Raw genomic sequence first — 24,183 nt, 5'->3', positions numbered from 1 at the left:
CCACTGCGGGTGTTCCCCCGATGCTCCCTGCCTGTGCCCGGCCTCCCCGGCTGCCCCGGGGCCTGTGCTGCCCCGCAGCCCTGCTGCGGCCATGGCAGCCGCGGGACCGGCGCTGCCTCAGCGGCTGGGCTGAGGCCACCCAGTCAGCGCACGGCACTCCATCCATCCCTCTGCTCTGCAGGGCTGCTGTGGTGCCATCTCATCCGCGTGCTCTCTGGGACTTTGTTCCCTCTTTCCCAAAGTCCCCACGGGCGTGTGGGGTCCGCATGGAGGGTCAGCAGCAGCCGGTGCTTTCTCACTGTGATTGGAGTGCGTGGCTTGGAGCAGAGCGAGTGCCGAGCCCTGCACTGCGGGTACCCAGCCCTGAAGAGAGGGTACCCAGCCCTGCAGCTCCTGGGGGCATTGCCGCCCTCCCTAGGCCACCGTCCCTGGCCCTGCTCCCAGGGTCCTGGGCTGGACACGCTGGGTTCCTCACTGTTCACTGCAGCCCACCCCTGGGGGGTGGATTGCAGCTGGAACCTGGTCTCCCCTAAAGATCACGTTGGCATCTACTGCACGTTGTGTTCAGAGCAAAAAGATGTAGCAAATTCTCCCCTGACAGCCTGCAGCCCTCCCTGCGCTCCCTCCCTTGGGTCTGAACAAGCAGGCACTTGTTTGCATGTTCTCTGCTACTCAGCAGAGCTGGCTTGTACATTAACTCTTCCTTTCCCTCTCCTTCTCTGGTGAGTGGAAGATTTTCAGAGGAGCAAAGTTGGGGTGCACTGGAATTGCAACCCAAATGGTTTCCAACACAGGAAATTAGGAATGGTCATGCATGAAATACTTCCAGGCAATGACCTAAAAATGCTGAGCTGGCACTGCTGAAGGGCTTGATAGTGTAGGAAAACATCTTTTGGGCAGGGGATTTAATAACAGTCTTTAACGAGGAGGGAGAGGCTGTGATTGGAGTTGCACTCATGAAATCCAGACAGAGGGATCATTAACTTTATTTTTAGGCTTGGCTGAATAATCAGGAGTTTTGACTTGCCTTCTCTGTTTCACTTGTTTTAAGGAGGTGCTGTGCTGTCACGACTGGGATCAAAAGTGCACCAGATTACCAGAAGCAGCATTTCTCTTGTCATTTCCAGGGAAATAGTGCTGTAACCAGCTGATGAGCAGGAGTGTTTGCTTTGCTTTTTTCTACAGCTCAAAGCAGCCACATGTCAGATTGGTTGGGCTGGTCACATACCTCCAGGTGAGAACACAGCTGCTGGAAGAGCCTCAGCCTTCTGTCTGAGTAGCTCTCTTTTCACTCCCTTGCTCCAATTTGCAGTGTGCTGGCTCTGGCCTTCCCACCCAAAGGGCTTCCCAGCAGCAGTAGCTGCAGCTGGAAACCAAAGCACAGGACTGTTTTTCCAAGGGACTCAGCTTGCCCAGCTGCAAGGGTCTGGCAGTGCCAGCAAGCATGGGCTGGATCAGGGGTCCCTGTGTGCGGCAGGTGACAAACACCACAACCAAGGCCATCCCCTCTGCCCGCTGGTGCCATGCGGAGATGGCCTTGCTCGCCGCTGTGATCAAAAGGCGTTTGGGTGGGGGTGCAGGGAAGCTACTGTCAATTCAAGTGATGCTTGGTCAGGGGATTTCCCCCTTTTCCTTTCACTTCCCTCCAGCTGCAGAAGGGGTGGGGATAATGAGGGACACTCGCTGTTGCATGAGGAAAATTCCCCTGGCGGAGGCCGCTGAACCCGCCTGGCGGGAGGCGGCTGCCGGTATTACGTGTTGTGCCGCATGTGTATCCGCCAGCCACAAGGCCCTGGCAAGGGGCCCCGGCTGGAATTAACCTGCAGTAACCCCAGGCGCAGGGGCAGCCTTGGCGGGGTGTGCCTGCCTGGCCTGCGCTGGAGTATGAAAGCCATTATAATCCACTCATTCATGATGCTTAAAGAGCCAGAGGCGTTTTTCCCCTGGTTCTTCTGGAAGAGAGAAGGGTTTGGAAACAGTAAGGCACTGCATTCCCCATCCTGATGGAGCATCTCGTGCTTTACCCAGCCCTCACCACGTCATCAGTCCAACAAGTTTTAAAGTAACATTTATCATTTTTATTATGAACAAATAAAATTTCAGATCAGCACAACCAGATGTCTGTTTCCATATTAGTAGAAATTATTTCAAAAAGTTTTTTTTTTCAGTACACAAAACAGAGATACTACTATGCAGAAATCCCTAAGCTGTGAAAAATCGTATCCTACTCACATTTCAACAGTGACAGAGCTTAGACAATGTGCAGATTCAACTTTCCAATCCTTCCCTGAACACCCAACACTTAGACTTCTGCTCTTCACAATACCAGCAGGGCTGGGAACGGTTTTGGAAAACAAACCAGTCCATGCTTCTGCCAGCAGCGGTGTGTGTGGTTCGTACTGTTCCTTCCTGTGCTCAGCTGCTTGGCATGAGCCTCACCACACCTCTGGGAGGCAGGGTGTAACCCCCCGTTACAGATAGGGAAACTGAGGCACAGAGCGTTTTTAAGTGACTTTGTCCCAGATCACGCAGTGAGCGAGTTGTTAAGCTGGGAACAGGTCCCAGCTGCTTCAGCCATGAGGTCCCACTGCTGCTTTTTCTTCTTCCACCTTTCACAGACTCATTTAGGCTAAACATACAGACGATGCGTCCAAGACACAAACATGCCACCAAAAATATATATATATATTTATAGGTATATATATATATCTCAAACAAAGTTCTACTTAAAGTGTTGTATCTGTTTCTTAATCTAACAAAAATTCTAACTCAAATACATTCAAAATCACCTGCACCCACAGTTCAATGTAGGCAATTAAATAATTAAGAAACCCCTTGAATGTTCATAATTCAGGAAAAAAAAAACAAAACAAAAAACCAACAAACTGCAAATAGCTGTCAATACTTCTATGTATATTAAAGAAGGATTTAAGGCACCCAGAGATATTTGCCAATCTACCTTTAAAGTGACTGGACAAACACCAGGACTGTTTGGTTACTGCTCCTCAACTTCCACTCTCATTCCAGATTCTGGACCTGAATCAGCACTTGAAATTTGAAAGGAACCCTTGATGTCAAGCCCTACTTCTCTGCTGAGAGGATGTGAAATACTGCTGCATTTCACAGCATGCATCTCTACTGTAGGGTATGTCACACTACACCTTAAGGGCACCAGGAGCAAGGAAATAATTCTCCCCTTCTCCTCTCCCCACTCCCCTTTCAAATTACTGGCTGGAGCAAATTCATCCTCTCTAGGGACTTCCACGAGTTCAAAGGGGTTTACACTAGAGCAAAGTCAGCCCACAATTACAGAGCTAACAGTGTTCCTCTTTTTTTGGAGGGCTTTTTAGTTTTTTTTTTCAAATGGTGGGATACTGCTCTAGCCACAACTCCCTTTGCTCCAGCCAGCAACTAGGCAGTCAAGAGCCTCAGAGCAGTGAGGACACTGTCCCCTGAAACCAGGAGCTGAAGGACTCTCTTCTCCATTTGTCCTTGTTCCTCTTGGCTGGAGACCACATCGCTCCTTACGGCTCGAAAACTCAAAGGGTCCCATTGCTGAATGAAAACAAGGTCGTGGTGGTGGCAGGGAGGGGAAGGTGAGGAGACAGACTCATTTTCTGAGTAACAAGCTTGTTCTTGTTGAGGAGAACATCACAGAACTATCCTGGCTCCTGGCGAGTTTCACTGCAGCAGGAGGAAACAAAGCTGCAGACACTCTCTCCCGTGAAGCTTCCCTGGCTGCGACGTGGCAGAGCTGAGGTGAGGAAGTTGGCACCTGCACTGTCTCTGCCTTCCCTGGCCTGCCTGAATAAGGGAGACACTGCAAACCCCACTCCAATATCACTTTGTTCCAGCTACCTCTTGTGCTTTCCTCCAGCTCCGATTGATGCAATGAAGCAACAAAAACAGTACTATTGCTATAACTAATAATAATAATAATGGTAATAAAAATTAATAATAACTAGGAGAATTAAGGGGGAAAAAGAATGTTCAGCTCAGTGAGGGGCGTGACGCCACAACATCCAGAATGTAGCGACCGCCTGAACTCAAGCTGGTCTCTGCAACTTGCAGGAAACAACACCCACACGGACTTTTTTCCCCAGCAGCCTCCAGCTGCATGCCCACATCAGCTCAGTGATGTAACTGACCTTTCTGCAGGCTCAGCCGCCCTCGCTGCCTGGCTCACTAGCAAAGGCCTGAGGTGGCGAGATGGCTCGCCGAGGGGGCTGGGAGGCAAGCTGAGGGACTAACAAGGAGTCGTTTTTGCCTCTCCTTCCCACTCCCTCTGGGCTGCAGGGAACAGCAAACCAACACAGGGGACCCGGGGCAAGAAAGCACAGAGGTAGCTGACACTGGTGGCAGTGTCTCACCCTGAGGTCTCAACTTCCTCGAGCCCCCTGTGCCACCTGGCCCCACACTGGTGTTTCTCAGGCACTTGTTGAGTGGAGCCCCCAAGGATAAAAATACCTGCTCCTGTAGACACCCTCACTCCTCCCTACGCCTGCAGGTGCTCCCTTGTCCTGTCCCTGTGCTCAGCAAACATGTGGATCTGCCTGCCACCCAAAAGGGACCCTGTTACTCCAGCACATAAAGCAGCTTAACTCAGAGGTGGAGCTTTGGTTTACATCCTTCTCCTCCTCTCCATTTTGGCAAAGTCCCATTTGCCAGCAAAAATCTCAGCAGTGGAGGTGAGCAAAACTCGCTATGGACTGTGCTGCCCCTCGACAGCCAGTAACACACCTCTCCATCTGTCCTCCTCCTCATTGTGGCTCTCCAAAACAACTGTGGAGCTCAGAGTCACATTCTGCCTTCAGTCCCTCATGGCACAAAGCGCAGTGCAGGAAGGGAAGCTGTGACACCAGAGGGAGTGGGAATTAAGGCCACCAGCACTCCCCCTCCAGTGCCCACTGCTGTTACTGCATCTCCAAGCCTGGCTGGGGATCTGAGAGAGTCTGAGCACTCTCCTCTCCCCAGCCAGAGTGGCTAGGTGATGAGGAGCAGGGGAGAACATTTCCCAAGAAACATTTTGGAAAGAAACAGCTCTTCTTTCTGATGGCAAGAGCAAAGGATGGGGCTGCTTTTCCCAGGAAGAGCAGTTTAGCCATGCCATGTCTGTCAGCAGCCCTTGAGAAAAGAGTAGGGACAGTGGCAGAAACTTTGGGAGGAAGGTAGTAGGGAAAGGGTCACTGACTTTGGCTCAACTCTTCATCTGGCTGGTACAGGCTTCCCTTAACTAAATATTACATAGCCAACTGCAATGGGCCTCCCCTGCAACTTCCCACCAGCTTCTCTTCCAGGTAAAGACTGGGACAATGTAAAACAGGAGACAGGTTAGAGAGGCTGGAGAGGAAAACAGAAAGGAAAAGGAGAGGAGGGAAAGGGTGGCCTTGTGTTATAAAGGCAGAGTCCTAGATCTTAAATACATCACGCAAAATGCAGCATGGGAGGGGGGCGTTAAAACTCATTATCATTATCTTAAGCAAACTGGTAGCATTATTCAGTAGTTAGTTAACAGAACATTAAACTTTCGTCCAGCGTGTTTGGAGGGATCGGGAAGGAAGAAAGGGAGAAAAAAGGAGGAAAGAGAGGTGTGGATGTGTGTTTGAAAGGGAGCAGGAACTCAGCCACTCTTGTGACTTCCATCTCCAGTCCGCATTTTCCGAGCCAGGATGACCTCCTTGGAGACCTTCTTGCGATCGCTGGCCAGCCCCAGGAGGCACATGAGGTCAATGAAGGCTGTGGTTAAGTTGAAGCGCCAGCCAAATTCACTGGTGGAGTAGTCATAGGGGAAGGTGTGGTGGTAGTTGTGGAAGCCTTCTCCTGAAAAACACAACCAGGAAGAGGATGTTACAGAGCTCCAGGTGACAGACTCTTTATCTTGACCCAAAGCACCATATTCCTGTAATGGGTTCTGGCCTGAGTCCAGGTTCCTCTCTCCTCTCAGCCCAATTTTACCCTTCTGCAATCTGCCCCATCTCATTTGGGCTTGACTCAGCATGCCAGGGTTGGCCGAAATGAGGCAATGACAATCACAGGGGATTTTTGGTGCTTTAGAGGAAAACAAGCATGTGGCAAGGAATGGTGAAAGGCCCTGGCTCCCCACCTGCATCAAAACACCAGGGGATTCCTAAAAGTTTTTCCCCTGCATCACAAGAAATCTTCTAGTATTAATTCAGCTACCAGCTAGACCAGCAGCAAGCCCCCAGCAAACCAACCTAATCAATACTCCTACAACACTGGCAATCCTAATGCCGAATCCAAAGGACATTTCCAGATGGGGAAGAAAGCAGACACTAAGCAGACATTTCTACTAAGCAATCTACACCAGCCAGCCACCATCTGTTCTAGACACTGTCAACATTGGCTTCAGCACTCACCCCTTCAAAGACACTCCCTCAACTCCTGCTCCTACCCCTGAATCTCTGCAGTTCAAATCCCTCTCTATTAAAATTCCACAAGCAAATGCTTTGGTGGTGGAAATCAGTGGAACCCCCATGAAATACAGTGTGCAAATCAAACGAGGATTTAGGCGTGGGAAAACAGATAAGGGCATATGCTGATCCTGGGATGTACTTTCCTAGATCTCCTAAATTTCAGTAAAAACCATGAAAGCATCTATCTTGTCTTACCCTCAAGTACCCCCAAAATCACCAGCTGTCCTGAGAACATGTCAAAATGTGAATCTGCTGGTTTTCAAGTTGACAAATCACAGACAGATATGCAGTGACTGCAGCATGCGTTTTTCAGTCTAGTGAACATGGCAGAGAGACCTCTGAACAGAGTAAATAAAATATTGCCATTGAGATAAGAAGGTGCTAAGTGTAGCAGAGTCCTTTCCAGCCTGGAAAGAGTCTGATGGGAGCTGATAACCCCACTGCCCTTATGTACTCACTGGCCAGCATGGGAAACACCCCCAGATGCAAAGGCTGGAGGGACGGGTGCAGGGAAAATAGGGACACCTGGATTGATAGAAATTCCTAGAAGCAGCTGCAGCCCCAAGAAGCAGTCCCTGTCCTACAGTCCCCCTGCAGCAAAGACACAGATGCTGAACGTACCTAGGGCCCCCAGGCTGACCAGGGGGTTCTCCCGCGGGTTGATGTTCTGGTCATACGGCCGGTTGCCAAACATGTGAGCAGCACTGTTCACTAGCCAAGTGGCATTGAGCCCTAGGGTGTAGCGCAGGATGGCTGGAATGAAGAAGCTGATGACGATGGATTCATCCCAGAAGTACCAGGGCACTACAGCTGGCAGTGTGAAGCACAGCAACACCACTGAGGGCTTGTAGTATCTGGAAAGGAAGGGACCAGGAGGAAGGTGTTCAGTGGCAGAGGCAGGACAGGAAGGACTGATTCACTCCTCCAGTTGGAGGAGCCATGCTCAGCTATGCAGGGAAAATCAAGTGCAGAAATGCCTCACTCCTGAGCCTTGTATCTTTTGCTCTGGAAGTGCAGAAGCCATGCCTGGAGATTCCCAAGTCCTATCATCAGGCAAGAGATTTAGACTAAACCCTGCTGTCCTCACATATGCACAAAGCAACGCCCCCATCACTATGAGTCCAGACACCAGCTGTTGCTTTTGGCCTCATCTGTCATTTGCTTCCCAGCTACATTGGTCCCTGTAAAGGCAGCCCCATGCTTCCAGAGTCCCACAGATGGTCCTTTCTCTGGCTTTGGCCCAGTGCTGCAGCTCCTCCTTGCAGACTTGGCTCTGCCTACAAATACATCCCATCAACAAGTGCAAGCAATGGCACAGATGAGCATACAGATGAGCATGTGGGCTCTCTCATGGTGGAAGAATGGGAGTAGAGGAAGGTTAACCACTCTGATGACCCACAAGAAAAATCACTGAACTAGGGACTTCCTGACTTAGGCTGGTTACTGTATGGGTTCAGTCCCTCATCCCCATAGACGTGGTGATAGGCTCACCTGCTCTGGGGATCAGTCCTAGTATAGCTCCACATGGCTGAGAGTTACCCTACCCAGAGGCACCAGTGAATCAAGACTGTCCTCAGTTACTGTCCCTCTCACATCTGCATTTTCAACCCTTCTTTCACCATACTGTTTCCAGAAGACTGAGGGAAGAGGGGCACACACATGGCCTGAAAGGTGTACAATCTCCAAGGATGTCTCTGAGGCACCTGTGTTTGGGCTCTGGGCCAGCTGAAGCAGCAGCTGGGCTGTGGGGTGAGCAGGTGTGGGATGGGGGAGGTTTGTGGAAGCTCAGCCTGCTGCTGGCAAGATGCTGCAGGACAGGCAGGCAAGTGAAGAGTGTGGGAGGGCTAGAGGTAACACTGGATTCTAAACAGTTCCCATAGGAGAGGAACAGCTCATTTCTCACGGTTCATCTCACAGCAAAGCCTTGGGCATGCTGAAGAGTCACATTTCTCACATGACGCCCTCAATCGTCTCACATTCCATCAAAACCACTCGAGTTCCCAGCCCATTTGTCCCCGCTCCATCCCCCCCCTCCCAACTAGGGTTGACCCCACCACTCACCTGCGCTGGAACATCACCACTTTGTCAGCCTTTATGTCACTCAGGTCCAGCTTCTGTCCCTTCTCGATGACATCGGGGTGCTTGCGCACAAGCAGCCAGCCAATGTGGGAGAAGAAGAAGCCCCGCATGGCGTTGTGAGGGTCTGCGTCTGTTTCCGAGAACTTGTGATGGACACGGTGGTCCCGGACCCACTCGTAGATGTCATTCTGCAAGTCAACAGAGTGAAAACCTAGGGTCAGGGCTGGAGACATTCCCTTCAAATGACAAAATGGCCTGAAATGTTCAAATACTTAAATCCTATTGACCTGAACTTGTACCAGTGGCATTACATATCATTAGGGTTTGGGGTTTCTGACCTTTGGGTTTTGGCTGCACCTCTCTAGTTTTTTGGGAAACAGCTCCAGGGGTGCCTTAGTGCTGCTGTCTGAGCTGGGGATTGCACCACACCCATGGTGCTGCAGGCTCTGATTGGTCAGCCTGTGCCCCACCCCTGCAGCAGCCACTCTCATTGGCTGGCTGGTGCCCCACCCTCCTATGCTCGGCTCCTGTCCCATCCCCATCCCTGTCCCTATCCCCATCCCTGCGCAGTGTCAGCCAGGGCTGACCTGTCCCTTCCCTGTACCTGACATTTCCCATAGGTCATCCTGCCTTGCTTGTCCTGGGATTGCCTAATCAGGTGTTTAATTTGGGGGGTGAGGCTTTTTTTAACTTTTTTTTTTTTCCAGTGGAAATCAAACAGTCTTAAAATTAAGGTCTCTTTTTAGAAAGAGAACAAACACACCATTTCAATGCCATTTCTCTAAAATACCTCTCTTCAGCCCCATTGCTGTTCCTTTTAAGCAGAAAAATCAATAGAGTTTGGAAAATGTCAAGGCTTTTATCATTTGTATTATGAAATGATTGCTTTGGCTGGTTTTAAGAATAGATTTTCATAAGCCTGTGATCATTTCTTTGTATCAAGATTTCAGTGAGCTTAAAGCCATGTATTACACCATCCTAGAAAACATGAAATAGAGATCCAACCAAGGCACTATTACCTGTATTACACAAGAGGCTCCTTAATCTCCTACATACCCAGGACTTTTTCTGAAAGCACTTTGAAGGTAGGGAAATGGCATAACCATCCCTATTTCTTGCCTCGAAAGACTAAAGGACTTGTCCACACAGGGAGCCTCTAACAGAGACACGACTCCTCAAGTCCCTTTCAAGTATTGTAACCACTCCTCCTTTAACTGAGATAAAATGATTTACCTGCAGGGCATTTAAGAAAGCAATGTTAAACATGGGCCAGGATTGAACTCTTGCTTGTTTCCAAATGCTGGTAACTGCTGCCTTCCTTCCAGCCAAAAATCTCCAAGTACCAGCTACCCTTGCTGGTCTTGGCCAGAGGTTGGTCACTCAGTATTCCCCCAGAAGAGGGTGGCTCAACTGCCCTCCCTATCTAGTGATCAGAGAAACTCGACCACTACCTATGCTGGAAGAGTTTCACCAGTGACCCTACACAGCACCATGTAACATGAGAAAGCACAGTCTGAAAGTTGACAGACAGCTTGGGCTTGCACATAGGGGAAGGTTTTCCCCATCTTGCTGGAGGCAGGATGCACAAATTTGGAAAGAGACCATGTAATGCAGCTGGATCATGGTATGACTTTATCCACCACACCCTGTCTACGAACAAAATCAGGAGTCTCAAACCTGAAAAATTTGTGTCTTCACCCAAACTTTAGCTCATTATCTTTTCTACACGTCTTATTTTGGGACCACCTCTAACTGCAACCCTGACTGAAACTCATAACTTTCTGAGAAGAGCAAGCAAAGCCAAGGAGAATGTCTTTTTCCTTGGGAGTTTCCAGCTACAGGCTATAACCATGAGAGCTTCTGTTGTGCTGCAGCTGACAGGTGGAAAAGCCATTTAGAGGCAGAATTCACAAATTCTTTGAAATTACAAGTCACAGGTCTCTGAGCAGCCAACAGGCATTTTCTGGAGGATCTAAGATAAGACAGTCCATAAACTTCCATGGTCTTAAAATCTGATCTCCTCTGCTGCCACTAATAGGAATGAGATAAATTCATCATAAATCTTTTCTTGATCTCACTGAAAGTAATTATTTAAAAAAAAATCTGTGGGGAATAGTATAGAATTTTCAGTAAAACTTTGGATTAGTTTCTATTGAAGCTGAAATATCTGTCCGTCTCTCATCTTTGTCTATTCCTATCCCCTACAGCAATAGCTCAGCAAATTCTTTCCCTCTCTGCCCTATAACCCTGTGAAAGATGGTCTTTGTACAGGACTAGCTAATACACAGCAACCTATCTCGTTGCCTTGCTGAGTGCTGGACCACTGGCTGGCATCAGCAGCTTGGTCCCTCCCCTTCCTCATCAAAGACTGCTGTTTGGTACAATCAGAGAAGAAGAAATTCAATGATGTTTTAGAAAGTTCTTCAATGCTTAAAAAACTTTACTCTGTTTTGATTACATGTAAACAAAGTGATATCCTCTGGAGAATTACTTAAGAGCACAGCACTGATATTTTTGTGTTCACCTTTTTGTAGCAGAAAGTGCTGCATTCTGACACTTTCCTGAGTACTTCCCACAGACAAGCAACCCTTCAGTGCAGTTGGAGGATGGAGTGTTGTTAGGGTTGACTTAAAGCAGCAAGCCTGAGAGGATATTTTTTTCTGTGCCATGCCAATCTGGGTTTTCACTCTGACTTGTACAGATGTGCAGTTTTGTTTGCTTTGGGGACTGTGAAGTACTCTCACAGTAGTTGGGCAATATCCTGAGGTTAGTGCTCTTTTAGAGGTGAAGCAATCTGCCAAGGTGCTTAACAGTGCCTGCAGTCACTTGTGCCACTCTGAACGGGCCCAACCCTTCTCTCCTTAAAATATCACTGGCCTGGGATAACTCTCTGGAAGCCAGTGTTGTGATTTGTAACATGATTAGTCCTAAATATCACCCTTCTGAACAAGAGAAACATCCCCTAAATCTCAACAAGTTATTGGTCTTTATGAAGTAGCAAATTCTAAATGCAGTAGAATTCTACATCCTTGGCTTTTTATCAGCCACACAGCAAAAGGAAAATGAGGCAACACCAGGACAACACTTAACACTTCCACACCTCTTTCATGGGACCTGGTGCAAGCACAGGGAGACCACACCTTGAGAGTACATTCCTGCTTTGGAGAGCTTTCCTACCCCTGGTCTTGGCCAGCTGTCCTCTCCCCATCGTGTTTGTCTCAGAGTCAGCCTCTGATGAGACAACGTAAAGACAACGAGACAGACTCTAGCACTGCAGTGTTAGATGGAAAGGGCTGTGTTTTTCCTAACAAGAGGTAGTAGGACAGAGGAACCTCTTCATCAGATTGTGTCCCATATCTGAGACAGGGATTCATGGGAGCACTTCCTTCTGAGGACCAGTGCTTACCTGGAAGGCCATGGAGTTTGCAATAGTCAGGAAGATGCGCAGGGGCAGCGTGGCTTTGTAGGACCGATGACTCCAGAGGCGGTGAGATCCAGCTGTGATCCCCAGAGCACTCACCAGGAAACACAGAACAGCTACAAAGGAAAAGACAGTGTTTGAGCAGTTAGAGCAATGCTTCAGGCAGAGCAACACAAAGGTGGGTTTTCCTCCAAAGCTGTATAAGAAAGAGAGGAATCCATGGAGAGCACAAATTGGGGCAATAAAACTCAGTGTGAAAGTGCCCAAGCTACCACAGGCCTCCCAAGCAATGTGGGGCAAATAATTTCAGCTCTTCATCTCTAACAAGGAAGGAGGCTTCCCCTTAGAAGACTTGTTACAAGGGTTGGTTCTTCAGCACAGTGCAATCTGTCACGATGCAGAATAGTCAAAACTGTATAAAGTGGCTGCTTCCATAAAGCACTGTGGTAAAAGCACTGCAGTCCACCAGAACAGCTTCTCCCTTTCCTTCCACCCCGAATAATCCAGGCTCTTGCTTTCTTACCTCATCACTCCCCACTAAATCTCTTTTGCATTACGTTCACCTAGAGATGGTAGATAATCTTAGCATTTTTGAGGGGGACAGCTCAAGCCCAGGGTTAGGCTTTCCTTCTGCTCCATTTCTGAGCAGAAGCTGGCTAAAAAAAAAGATCTAACCTATCCTCACACTGAAGCCTGGGCTTCACCCTCAGCTCTAGCACTGGCTTAAAATCTGCCCAGAGGTTACCTTTCCTAGGGTCCTTTTGATCCCTCCCACTGCTCAACTCCTGCACCTTTCACAGAAGGAAATCCCAGGGCTAATCATTCATTGCAAGTTGTGCCCATGGCAGGAGCAGGTGTTGCTGGGCCCTGTTGAGCTTTGAGGTGCTTCATGTGTGCCCTCTTCACACAGGGCAGAAGGAATTCCATGCCCCTTTGGCATCTAGGAAAAAACCACATCCCTCTCCCAATACATCATGTGTTCATATTTGCCCTGGTCTGTGTGCCTGTTTGTCCTCCTGGGAATCCTGGAAATTAACCTCAGCTCCAGCATCTGATCCTGAAACTAAAATGGAGAAAAGACCCCAAGAGTTTCATAGCAGCATTACACTACAAAAGTAGGTTAAGAAGAAAATTGGTTCTACAAATTAACTCTTCCTCTAGGAAGGAAGGGTCAGGAAGTTTGGCAGAAAGAGAACATTCAACAGCTGGTTTGCACTGCAAGCTCAGACACAGAGAAGGGTGCACATCTGTGAACAGAGCAACTGATCCACCTGTAGTCTCTGGGGGAAGGAATACCTTCTTACCAGTCCTCCAGGGCAAACTTTCCTGGTATAAATTTGCACATTTCAACCAATTGTACCGTTTATGAAAAGAGTTCCTCATTCCTACACGTAAGTCTTTGGATAGGACTTGCTGGTAGTGTGCTTGATGTTCAGCCATTCGGTCCAGCCAAATGGCTCTAATCAAGTTCACCTTGAACCCAGAAAACCAGATACTCAGAAACTTGTCTGGAATCAGGAATCTGAGACCTGTGCCAGGCATGGCCCAGTTCTTTAATTCAAAATAATACAGGCTGTATTTCCTGTCATCTCCTACTTTGTCTTCCTTCTGTCACCTCCTTTTTGTTTTCCTACATTCCCAACCAAATCTCTTATCCACTAAAAGCCTGTCTTGACTGACTTAACATCATCTTCTGCCCCCTTAAACTTGCATGAACCCTTCTCACTTCCATCCCGCTGCACAAGAGCGACCTTCCCTGTCCGCTGATCTGACTGTGATTCCTCATCTTCATCTTCTTCCTTGGTTCCCCTGCCTGCTGCTGAATGCAGCACAAGCCTTGGACCAGCACAACTCTGCCTTGTGTCTCCCAGCACTTCAGCAGTCTTTCAGAAGAGACAAGCATGCAAATACAGCAGGAGCCAGCCTTTGCAAGAGACAACGGAGCTGAACAAAGCTCACAAAGATGTCCAAGCCTGGAAGGGGAGAAGTGAAGGATGATGGAACAGGGCATTTGGTTCAGGTGTCCCTTGGCCTTACAGGTGCTGGAAACCTTGAAGACCTTACTCAGTTTCATGACTCTGACTTGATAATTATGAACCAACCCATGACCTGTTTATTTTAAATTTAAAGATGCATTTTAAATCAGTACTATCCCCACAGATAACACAGGACAGAGAGTCCATGATAAACAACAGCACCTTGCAATGAATGTGCAGGACAACTTACTAGGGAAAGAGCCCATCTGTCCACTGTAGGGCAAGCAGGCCCTATGAATTGATGGTGTACCAGGGACACAAATGAACTATGTGATTTTTCATGATCTTCAATAGCACAAGAAAGTAAATGCTGGTTTTGATGAGTAGAGGCCTGGATTCATAGCCCTGAGTTTTCAGCTTTTCTTATCTGGTGAATCCTCACATGCTGACTGAGTCTATTTTGGTAAAAGAGGCCTCCAGGAAGATGATTTTGGCTGACAACTGTTTTATTTAAGCTTTGCAGGAAAGGAAGCTCATCTGTATCTCTTTTATACAGACAATTCTCAGAATTTGCCTGTGGGTATTCCTGTTGAGAAAAGATGACACCAGCAACAAAGACATTATCAGCAAGCACAGGGAATCACAAAAGAGATGTGATTGGTTCACCATTGGACTCCAAAACTCAGACAACCCAGTTGTCTGTCTACTTTTGTGTAGGCTTTCCTGGAAGCTTTTGGAAAAAAAAATTGGAGGAGTACCCACTGCTCTTGGATGTCCTGGCATAGAACAGACTCAGCCTCCATCCAAAGCCCATGAACCTCAGCAGCTCATGTTGACTTCTCTTGGACCTGCATCCCAGGTCACTACAATGGCCATAACTCTCTAATCGTGTGCTTCCTGGCCTCTTGCCCATACACAGAAGCTGTAGTTTATCTAAGGGGCAGACACTTTCTGTGGGAAAGCAGCTGGTTGTCAGTCTATGCATTCATGCCACCAGCCCCACAGAAAGCCAAACCCTACCTGGAGACAATTAGATCCATCAGCCATCTCTAAGAGTTTATGTGGCAGTGACAGGATATGCACAATGACTGAAATCCTTGTGGAACACAGAAGAATCCAGCACCCTTATGATTCAGAGAGTTCACCCCCACAAACAGGTACAGTGATGATCATTGCATAGTCAGGGAATCAGCATCTCACAGAGAAGAAAAACTCCTCCAAGATCATCCACTAAGAATTCAATTGGAAAGAGAGTAGAGAAGGTAAAATAAAGTAGCACAGATTTTCACACCTGCCCTGTGATGCTGCCCCAGACTGAAAGCCTTAGGGACTCCATCAGCTGAGGATTCAAAGTCCTCTTCTATACCATGCTTTGAACTAAACAAGATTCAAAAGATTGGCAACTCACAGGTGATATTCCCAGTGACACATTCAACTGGAATACAAAGAATTATGACCACTGGCAGTAATAAGCACTCAATACCCCAAAAAATGAAACAGAAAACATTCCATATTCAGTCATAGCTGTGACTCATTAGGCTTTACCTCTTTAAGGGCCACATTCAGACCCAAGTTATGATGAGAAATTAGGAATGTGCTGAAAGCATCGTCACCTGCAGTGAACACCAGGGATGTTTACATGAAGAGGTGCTCCTGCTCCAGAATGTGTCCTTGGGCTTTTTGCTCAGTGCAAGACTGTTCCCTCCTTGCTGCCAGTCCCAGTTAGCCAGGTAAGTCCTGCTGCTCTCAGGAGAAAGATACCATGGGCAATGTAATTTACAGGCTGCAGAAAGGGAACAGTGTTTAGGAGGAGCAACAGCATCTGCTGTCACTGAAATCTAACTTCCCTGCCACACTCAGAGAAGCACACCACCTGCTACTCAAGCCTCCAGGGAATGCTAAGTGCAAAGGTATTGCCAGCTGTAGTCTTGATGGGCAAGTAAAAAAAAACGTTGTAAACACTTTACTGGTCATTTCTCTGGGGGTAGTAGGGGCTGAGATTTTCAGACTGCCTAAATTATCCAGCAAGATTCACCTTGATCCAAAGATAATACAGCAACAACAAAATATGGTATCAACCCATGCTTGCAGAGCCTCTGGCACTGCAGGGAATGGAGGTGTTGACAGAGCACCATATCGAGAGGAACCGTTACTGTTTACAGACACTGCTGTCCAGGCCAACAGGAGCTAAGACAATTACTGTCAGTCTGCTGCATCCAAGGGCTAAAAAGACTACCTACAAATCATGTTTCCAGGGAGGACCTGAGCAATTAGAGAAGAAACTGTGCATCACCTTTGCATCCTGCCCTTTTGGACTCAGTCTCTGTGCCATTCGGCAAATGACGTCAAATCTGCCCATGATCCTTGAAAAGACTAAGCAAGACTTTGAGAAGTGCAGTGGAGAAGGCAATAAATAAAAGGGAACTGACTAGAAAGGCAGTGCTGGACGGGCTCGGAGAGCTCTTGTGATGGTGAGCTCTCACCTGATCAGCAACCCGAGCTCATTCTGGGAAGCTCTGTACCAGAAAGAGATCAGGGGATACAATGCACACAGCAACGCAGAACAGCAAACAATGATGAAGGCAGGGCTGGGCAGCTTGAGAGACAAAGAGGAATCAGCACACAGAGAAATGAAAACAAAAGAGGACAGTCACCAATATAACTGGTTTCAAAGGGACGGGAACATCAAGGAGATGGTGGCCTGGATTAAGTGGGTCTAAGCAATGGATAAATTATAGAAGGTAGATGAGCTACCAGGGCCCCCAGCTGTCTGTTGTAACACAACAGAAAACATCTGGGACCATGTTAATTTTGTATTATATGTACACAACCTAAGGAAGAAATTATCTGAAAAACAAACAAAGAAACAAGCAAAAACTCGAGTTGTTGCTAGAGCTGGCCTGCAATGAGTACATGGTGCACTGCCAGGAGCAACCTAAGTCTCTGCTGCCCTATCCTTGTGTGTAACATGGGAACTGTAGTCCTCTCCTTGCTACCAGGGAGTGATGGGAAAAACCAGCAAGTCACTGACACGACAGCCACAGATGCCTTGTATATGCCAAATAAAGGTATGAGCTGAAAAAAGGGCAATGCAAGGAGCAAGAAGCCTTGCTGAGAAGGTAGATGTGGAGGATCAGAGTATTCCAGTTCCAATTAGTGCTGGAGGAGAATGGACTGTAAGGGAACTCTGACTTGGCTGCAAGGTACCATGAACGCTGGTCCTTTCCAGGGAAAGGGAACAGGAGTGCAGGACAGGGATCTTGGTGGAGCTACTCCAGCTTTGGTAAGGATTGATCGTCAGCCAGTCCAGAACAGTGCAGTTCCCCCAAACACCATGTCCTCCTCCCACTCCCTGAACATGTCACTCCAGAATCCACCAAGGAATCTTGCAGTGCCTCACAGTGGCAGGACAGCAACATCCAAGTTGACTGAGCAAGGAGAGCAGGAAGGATTGACATCAGATAAAAAGCAAAGCAGATTCCTGGGAAGTGCCATGAGATGCCATACAGACAGATGTACGGTTGCAAAGACGCTGCCTCAGAGACCATTTTGGAATTTAGCAGAATGCAAAACAGCATTAACTTTCTGGATAAAGATGCTCAAGCCCTCTGAAGTATCCCAAGGGAACTCAAGGGAGAAGAGTTACACGGATTTGGAAATCAGGGAGCATACCAGCAGCTTGAAATGAAATCAGTAAATTCAACTCACTTTTTTCCTTTTCTTTGCCTCATCATTCTGAGGTTATTTGACTGGAATTGGAGGACTCAGCTGTCAGTTCAGTGAGTGAGAGAAGCCAGCAGTCTTTGCTTAGCCTCCATCCTGGGATGGGACACACAGAACAGGACCAAGAGCCCTGAAATGCTCCTCCAAGGTCAAGCTGAGGCTGCATGATCTGCCCAGCTCTGACAGGCCAGGGGAAAGCACAGCCTGTCAGGTTTTCCTAAGGGAAAGGCCCAGCAAAGTCTTCTTTCGTAACATCCTCCTGAAAGGGCAAGCTGGCTGCACAAGGGAACACATCAGTGCTTCTGCTTTTGCAGATGCTGCAGCCAGACTCTGGGTGTTGCCTGCAGTGGAGTCCATCCCCCAGACCTCTGCCTGTGGGAGGGAGGCTGATATGGTTCAGGAGGAAGAGTCAGCCTGCCCATCCAGGAAGCCATCTCCTTCCTGGTTCAGCTGTGACACTTGTTGCACACAGCCATCAGGAGGACAGACTTTGAGAGTGTGACAGACCAGGTGGATCGCCCCAGGGCCCATCCACAGCCTGGCTGACCAGGAAGCAGGAGCACTACTGAACCCAAAAGCCAGCCCAGCAGGCCTCAATCTAGACTGTTGCTTTTTCTTTCAGGATGTTCTGTTACATGGGGAGGCAGGGGCTGGATGCAATCTCTCAACCTCCCTACTGGGAGCCATTTGGCCTGTGGACTCCCCCAGGGGTCCACACAAAGGCTCGAGGAAAGCGAGCTCTCCTGCAGAGCGGGCCCTGGGCCCAGCTGTCTTTCAAGCAGTCAGAGGAGAAGTTTGGTTCCTACCCAAGACAAGATCTCTGAGAAAGCAGAGCTTTGCCTAGCTACCTTCTGCTGGGTTGTGCTTTCCACTGGAATTTGCTGCCTGGAGAGACGCTTATTTATTTTCTGAAAGTTGTCAGCCTCAGTTCCGGGATGACGGTGGCTAATCTGTGCTTTTTTAAGAATGATACAATACCTGAGCTTCAGAATTAATTCTTGACTTTTATCTTCATCACAACTGTATTTTGCCTCTTTTCCCTCATACACACATTGAGGCTCTGTGGGATTTAAACTTCCCTGTTAAGAACAGGAATGGTTCTCATGTCAGGGCAGTAGTCTCATGCCAAATAGTGCTCTGTACCTTGCCTCCCCAAACAGCCTTTGAGGTGCTCTTGCTAGCATCTTTCTTCCTAACTTTCTGGCACTGTCATAATACTCTATCAAACAGTTTTTGTGCTTCACCCCAGAAGCAGCTGCACATTCAGGATATTTCCAAGTTTAATATCTGTGAATCAAGTTTGTTCTTTGAGCAGACAAGCCAAATCCCTGCCAAATCTTTCCCTCTCATGTATCACCTTACAAGAGACACTAGCAAGCCCTTCCACAGCTTGCTATGAATCTGGCTGAAGAGCTGCTATTAGAAGAAGCCCCCTGCTTCTTTCTCTCTGATCCCCGAGTCTGTGGGAAGGGAAAAAAAAAACCCACCCAAAAGATTTAGGGGTGGCAATTGCCAAGAAACAGATAGAGGAATGTGCTTACCCCATGCCAGTGTCTGGATCTTTGCAGAAGGTATCAGTGTCAACGCGAATAGGGCCCCTAGGTGCAGCAGGCTCATGAGGATGATATTCCTCCAGACATATCGCAGAGGGGGCTTGGGGCCCTCTTTCTCCCGGTAGGTCTCATCAAAGATATCGTCTATCATGCCCCGGTCTCCTGCCAAGTCCTCATGGTTGAGTAAGTCCTTCTCCACGACGGCATTTCCATTCCTGGTCCCCCGGGAGGTGACTGTGCCAACAGCAGTGGTGCTGGCGCTGGAGGAGAACTCCTTGAAGAGGAGCAATGGGTATTTTCAAGAAAGAAAAAAAGGGAAAACAAAACAAGGAGTTGGTGATTATCAATTCAAGAAATAGAAACACATGCCTCTAGACTGGCAATGTAGAGATTCACTGTAGTTTCCCTGGAAGGCTCCATTCTTTCAGCTGAGCCCTTGGCACAAAGAAGAGCCTGCTCTGGCCACATGGAGTCAAGGCCTGAGAGGACAGGGACCTGGTCTTTCTGGAGAGGAGGTGAATAGTAGGTAGGGTGCCAAAAGTAAAGAAAAATACTTGAAAGTGAATGGCTTTCTCTTTTCCACCAGTGGCTTTGGTAAGACCATTTGTAGACTGCAAGGATTTTTATTAGTGGGTGTTTTAGGTGGGTTTGTGGTCTGGGCTTGTGCATAAGCAGACAACAATAAAGGAAATCTTGTAAATGAACAAAGAGGTGGAAGAGAAATATGATCTGAAACACAGTTTTATAATAAAAATTCCCTGTATGCAAGGGTTCTCCCAGAAAAAACTGCCAGGAAAGAGAGCTCTGGCTGGCCTTGGCCTCAGGTGGTCACCTCTCATCTCAAGGAAGCCCTTAGGAAAGTATTTGTACAGGATTGACTAATGGAACATCAATGAGTCTCTTGTCCTCTGAAAAACTCAGATGCTTTTCTGATCATATGTGTCTCTTTTTTTTCTCATGGTATATTATGCATGAATTAATTTTTTTCAGTGAAATAATAATATTCTTATCATTCTAGCAGTATTATCAATGGGCTGCTCCTGATATCCTACTTATTTGTGTCACCCCCCCAGGGATCACAAGGGAACATCAGGAAGATCCACAGGGGGATTCCTCTGGGGTGCCTCTCCTCTGCCTCACTTTCCAAGACGGGATGTGGCAAGACTAACATGCTTGAAGATCAGTGGATGGAGGCAGTCAGGTGAGGTACTTCTAGTTAGAACTGCAGCTACTTATCGCATGCCTGCTGCTAAGACTCTTATCCCTCTCATTTCCCACCCACAGGCAAACTGAGGCAAAGGAAAACAATCCTCTGATCTGTGGCCACCAGCATGCAGAGAGGAAGTTTTAAGCAGCAAAGTTGGCTCAGCTTGGCTCCTGGCTCCCTTCTGTAACTGTGACACAACATTCCCTCAGAACATACTTGTTTGCCCTGGCTGAGTGACAGCCTGCCCGATCAGGCATGCATGACAAAAGGAGCAGGCAGGACTGACCCTAATGAGACAGGTCACTGAACCCTGAATCACCGATTCCATCTCCATCCAGCCAGCCATGTGCTTGCTGCTACTCGCAGCCCTTTGTCAGCGCCGAGCCCAAGTGCCCAACACGGCTCAACCCTGGGGGTGCCAAGCACGTGGGATGTGTGTCCCACACACGTGGGATGTGTCCCGCACACATCACCCCCATCCCTGCCCCCTGGGATCCCGCCCAAGGGACACATCCCTCTGCAGCCCGCACCGCTGCCCCTACATTCAAGGGGCACTAAAGGTCAGCCAGCAGCAACAGGAGAGCTGAGACTAGGGGAGGGAGCATGGTCAAGATGGGAAAGTTCTTTTCCCAATAGAAATCTCTCCTGAATTAACAGATTCCCAGTCAGGTGTTCAGGATTCATAGAAGACCACCATCCTGCCACGGCCTAGTTTCCTCAGGGAGGCATTAAAATCAAGCCAGGCAGCTTACGTGGCCACCCCAACTCCTCCCTTTCCCAAGGGTTGAAACTAGAGGGTTACAGACATACCTTCCGATGGGGAGGAGCTGGCAAGGCTGACAGATTCCCCACATTTGGGAAGTAAGATGATCTCTACAGAAAGAGCGCTTTTAGTTTTTCCTTGGGGAACCAAAAGTTCGAAAGGGAAAAACTGGACACAAAGTATCCTGCTGCCTTCACTGCAGGCAGGCAAGCTGCTGAGCTTGGGACTGGCTCTTCTGCATCCCGGCTATAGGCTGTCTCTGTTAATGTTTTGAGAGCATGATACTCTCATCTGCTGGAGAATTTAGAGGTAATCTGCACTCCAAAAAGAGCCATGAGAAATGGCTTCTAATCCAGACATTAGGCAAGGAGAAGTCCTGCCTGTTCCCAAGTGTTAGATATTCTCATCTGACATTTTGGCAGAAAGGTACCATTTTCTTTCTTGGCTGCAAGACAATCTACCAAAAAGACCCAAGACTTGTCTATGCAGGAAAAATTCCCAGCAATGACTGGTGGTATAATTAGACGGGTAACACACACCCCATATGGACATGCTGCTTCCAGAGTAAGAATGTGGGGTTGGGAGTTGCATTTTTCTCCTCCATGATAGCTTATGTCACTGTCAAAGTTACACAGGGGCAGAGGAGGAGGGAGAGCAGAGAGGAAAAATTCACTTCCAGAGTTGTAGTAGCCACATGAGGAATTTTACCAGCATACCTATGCTGCTGGAATTACACTGATTTAATCAGACTGGTCATTTCTCACATGTAAACTAACTTTGAACAAAAGGGTTATAAAGCAGCTGTGAAACAGCTACTCCGTTACAGACTTGGTGGGAGGAGCATGGGGGGAAGAGGGGGGAGAGAGGGCAGCTATAAGAAAGAGGATTTTTATCCCCTTATGATCACAGTGGCTCCTACAGAGGAAAATGGGATGGAGATTGATCTGGAGTCTAGGGCTGAGTGAAGGAGGAGGCCAGCTAAATAATTTTCATTAGCTTTCCCTCATTTTTGAACGACTTTGCAGCTCTCATCTGCAGAACAGATGTGTTTCCCCACCTACACCCCCACCTCCCCAGCACTGAACACGCCATAGGTGATCCTGGCACCCAGCCAGCTTATACAACCAGCTGCAGCTCAAAGGCTCCTGCACTGGGTACGGTGTACGGGCCCCAGGGCACTGAATCTCGGGTCCAGTTTATTTGAATATGCCCAGCATGACCCAGGGACAGGATTCTTTCCGGCTTCCAGGATATGACCCAAAATACATGCCAAAACCATGAAACGTGGTTTGAGCACACTGGCCTTGACATCCATTTTGGGAGGGGAGAAAGGTACAGTACTTTACATCACAGCATCCCTGGAAGGTCATGGCACAAAGGGACCAAGGGAGACCGCGTGTGCTGGTGACAGGAAAAGAGCAGGGCTATGATTTACATCCACTTCTAGGCACTGGCAGAGGGGGGAAGGATGAGAAGGTGAGAGCACAAGCGCCAGAATCAAGCCCCTGCCTCCTCCCCTTGGGCAAAGGGTGGCTGCCACAAGGGTCAAAAATTAAAAAGAAAATCTTTAAAAATCCAACAGCGCAAAACATCTTGCTGGTGTCAAGTTGTTATTCTGACCTTCTTATGCCAAAAATGGGCAGTCTCGCTATTGCATGCTTGCTTGGCTCAAGCAATGAAGACACAGTCATTCATTTAATCTGGGCAGCCGGCTTTCACCTTGCGTCTGTCCTAGAGACGCTTCCTGCTGCAATGTTTGGTTTTAAAATACTGCGAGTGAAACCCCTTTCTTATTACAAAGAAAATGAACCTAGAAAATTTTAAAAAATCCTAGTCTGTGTATTACCAAAAAACCTATTACTTCTTGGCACAAAAGATTTTTTTGAATAGCCCTTCGTGCCATTCAGGCACCCAGCATGCTTCCATAGGTGTTTTCAAAATAAACCTGAATTTTATGCTCAGTCTACCGAGGGCACAGGATCCAGGAAGAGCACCGCAAAGGCGGAAAGGCGGATGTCTCCGCTTCATCCATGGGCTCTGCATCAGGCTTGGGTGATGTCTTAAGTAAGAACCGAACCCCTCGCCTGACGGCTGCGAAGCGGTGAGGAGAGGACACGGGCACACACGTGTGAAGACGTGTGTGTGTGTGTGTGTGTGTGTGTGTGTGTGTGTGTGTGTGCGTGTGTGCGTGTGTGCGTGTGTGTGTGTGTGTGTGTGTGTGTATGTGTGTGTGTCTCTATGTGTGTGTATGTGTGTGTGTATGTGTGTGTGTGTGCGCACAGACACGCGCGGATCCCAGACCGTGTCCCCAGGGCAGCAGCAGCGCAGCGCAGCCGGAGCCGCGGGGATGGGGGAGGAAGGGGCGAGGGGGAGACAAAGCACCCGCACCCCGGGGCCCCGCTCACCTCCTCCTGTAGCAAGTGCGCAGGCATGGGGCGGCCCTGTCTGTGCTCCGGGGCGGCGGTACGCGGGCGCGCAGGTCCCGGCGCTGCGAGAGGCTGGCTCCGGTCGGCTCCCCGCTCGGCGAGCTGTGCGGCTGGCGGAGGCGGGTGCGGAGGTATTTAAGGGGGGCTGCTCGCTCGGCGGCTGGCGGGGCCGGGCTCTGCGCGCCCCGGCCTCCTGGTGACCCCCTGCCCGCGGCTGGGATGCGCGGGGTCAGCGCGGAGGGCGGTGAATCGCGGCGGGGGCTCGGCTCTCGGCGTAGCCGGGGGGAGAGGCGGGGCGGAGCGGGCAGGGGGGCGGGAGGGAGGAAGGATGCTGAGGAAGAGGAGGATGACGAGGGCCAGGCTCTCTCATGATGCCTGGCTGCTTTTTTCTTTTTTTTTTTCTTTCCTTTTTTTTTTCCTCCCCTCCCTCCCCCTCGCGAGCTGATTGGTTGCGGGAAATTTGGTGCCACCTCGGCTTGCCCTCGCCATTGGCTGCCCGCAATCTGCTGTTCGCTCCCCGCGGCGCGCACCCTGCGCGCCCCGCTCCGCGCACGGTCCCGCGCCCCGCTCCGCGCCCGCCGCGGCTCTGCTGTCCCCCGAG

The 24,183-nt window shown here is 48.9% G+C and overlaps 1 protein-coding gene across 1 annotated transcript; it reads right to left on the bottom strand.

Annotated features, from left to right (window-relative positions):
* Positions 1-2,055: 2,055 nt before the first annotated feature.
* Positions 2,056-23,924, bottom strand: SCD (stearoyl-CoA desaturase). Its single transcript, XM_033065552.2, has 6 exons — positions 23,562-23,924; positions 19,175-19,460; positions 11,920-12,050; positions 8,496-8,701; positions 7,056-7,288; positions 2,056-5,820 (listed from the first exon to the last, which is right to left on the bottom strand). The coding sequence occupies exons 1-6, from the start codon at positions 23,586-23,588 to the stop codon at positions 5,621-5,623; spliced, it is 1,083 nt and encodes a 360-aa protein (XP_032921443.1). The 5' UTR covers positions 23,589-23,924; the 3' UTR covers positions 2,056-5,620.
* Between the last annotated feature and the right edge of the window lie 259 nt (positions 23,925-24,183).

This window comes from Catharus ustulatus, chromosome 8, assembly GCF_009819885.2.
Source record: "Catharus ustulatus isolate bCatUst1 chromosome 8, bCatUst1.pri.v2, whole genome shotgun sequence".
NCBI lineage: Eukaryota > Metazoa > Chordata > Aves > Passeriformes > Turdidae > Catharus > Catharus ustulatus.
This window is presented reverse-complemented; position numbering and strand designations above follow the sequence as displayed.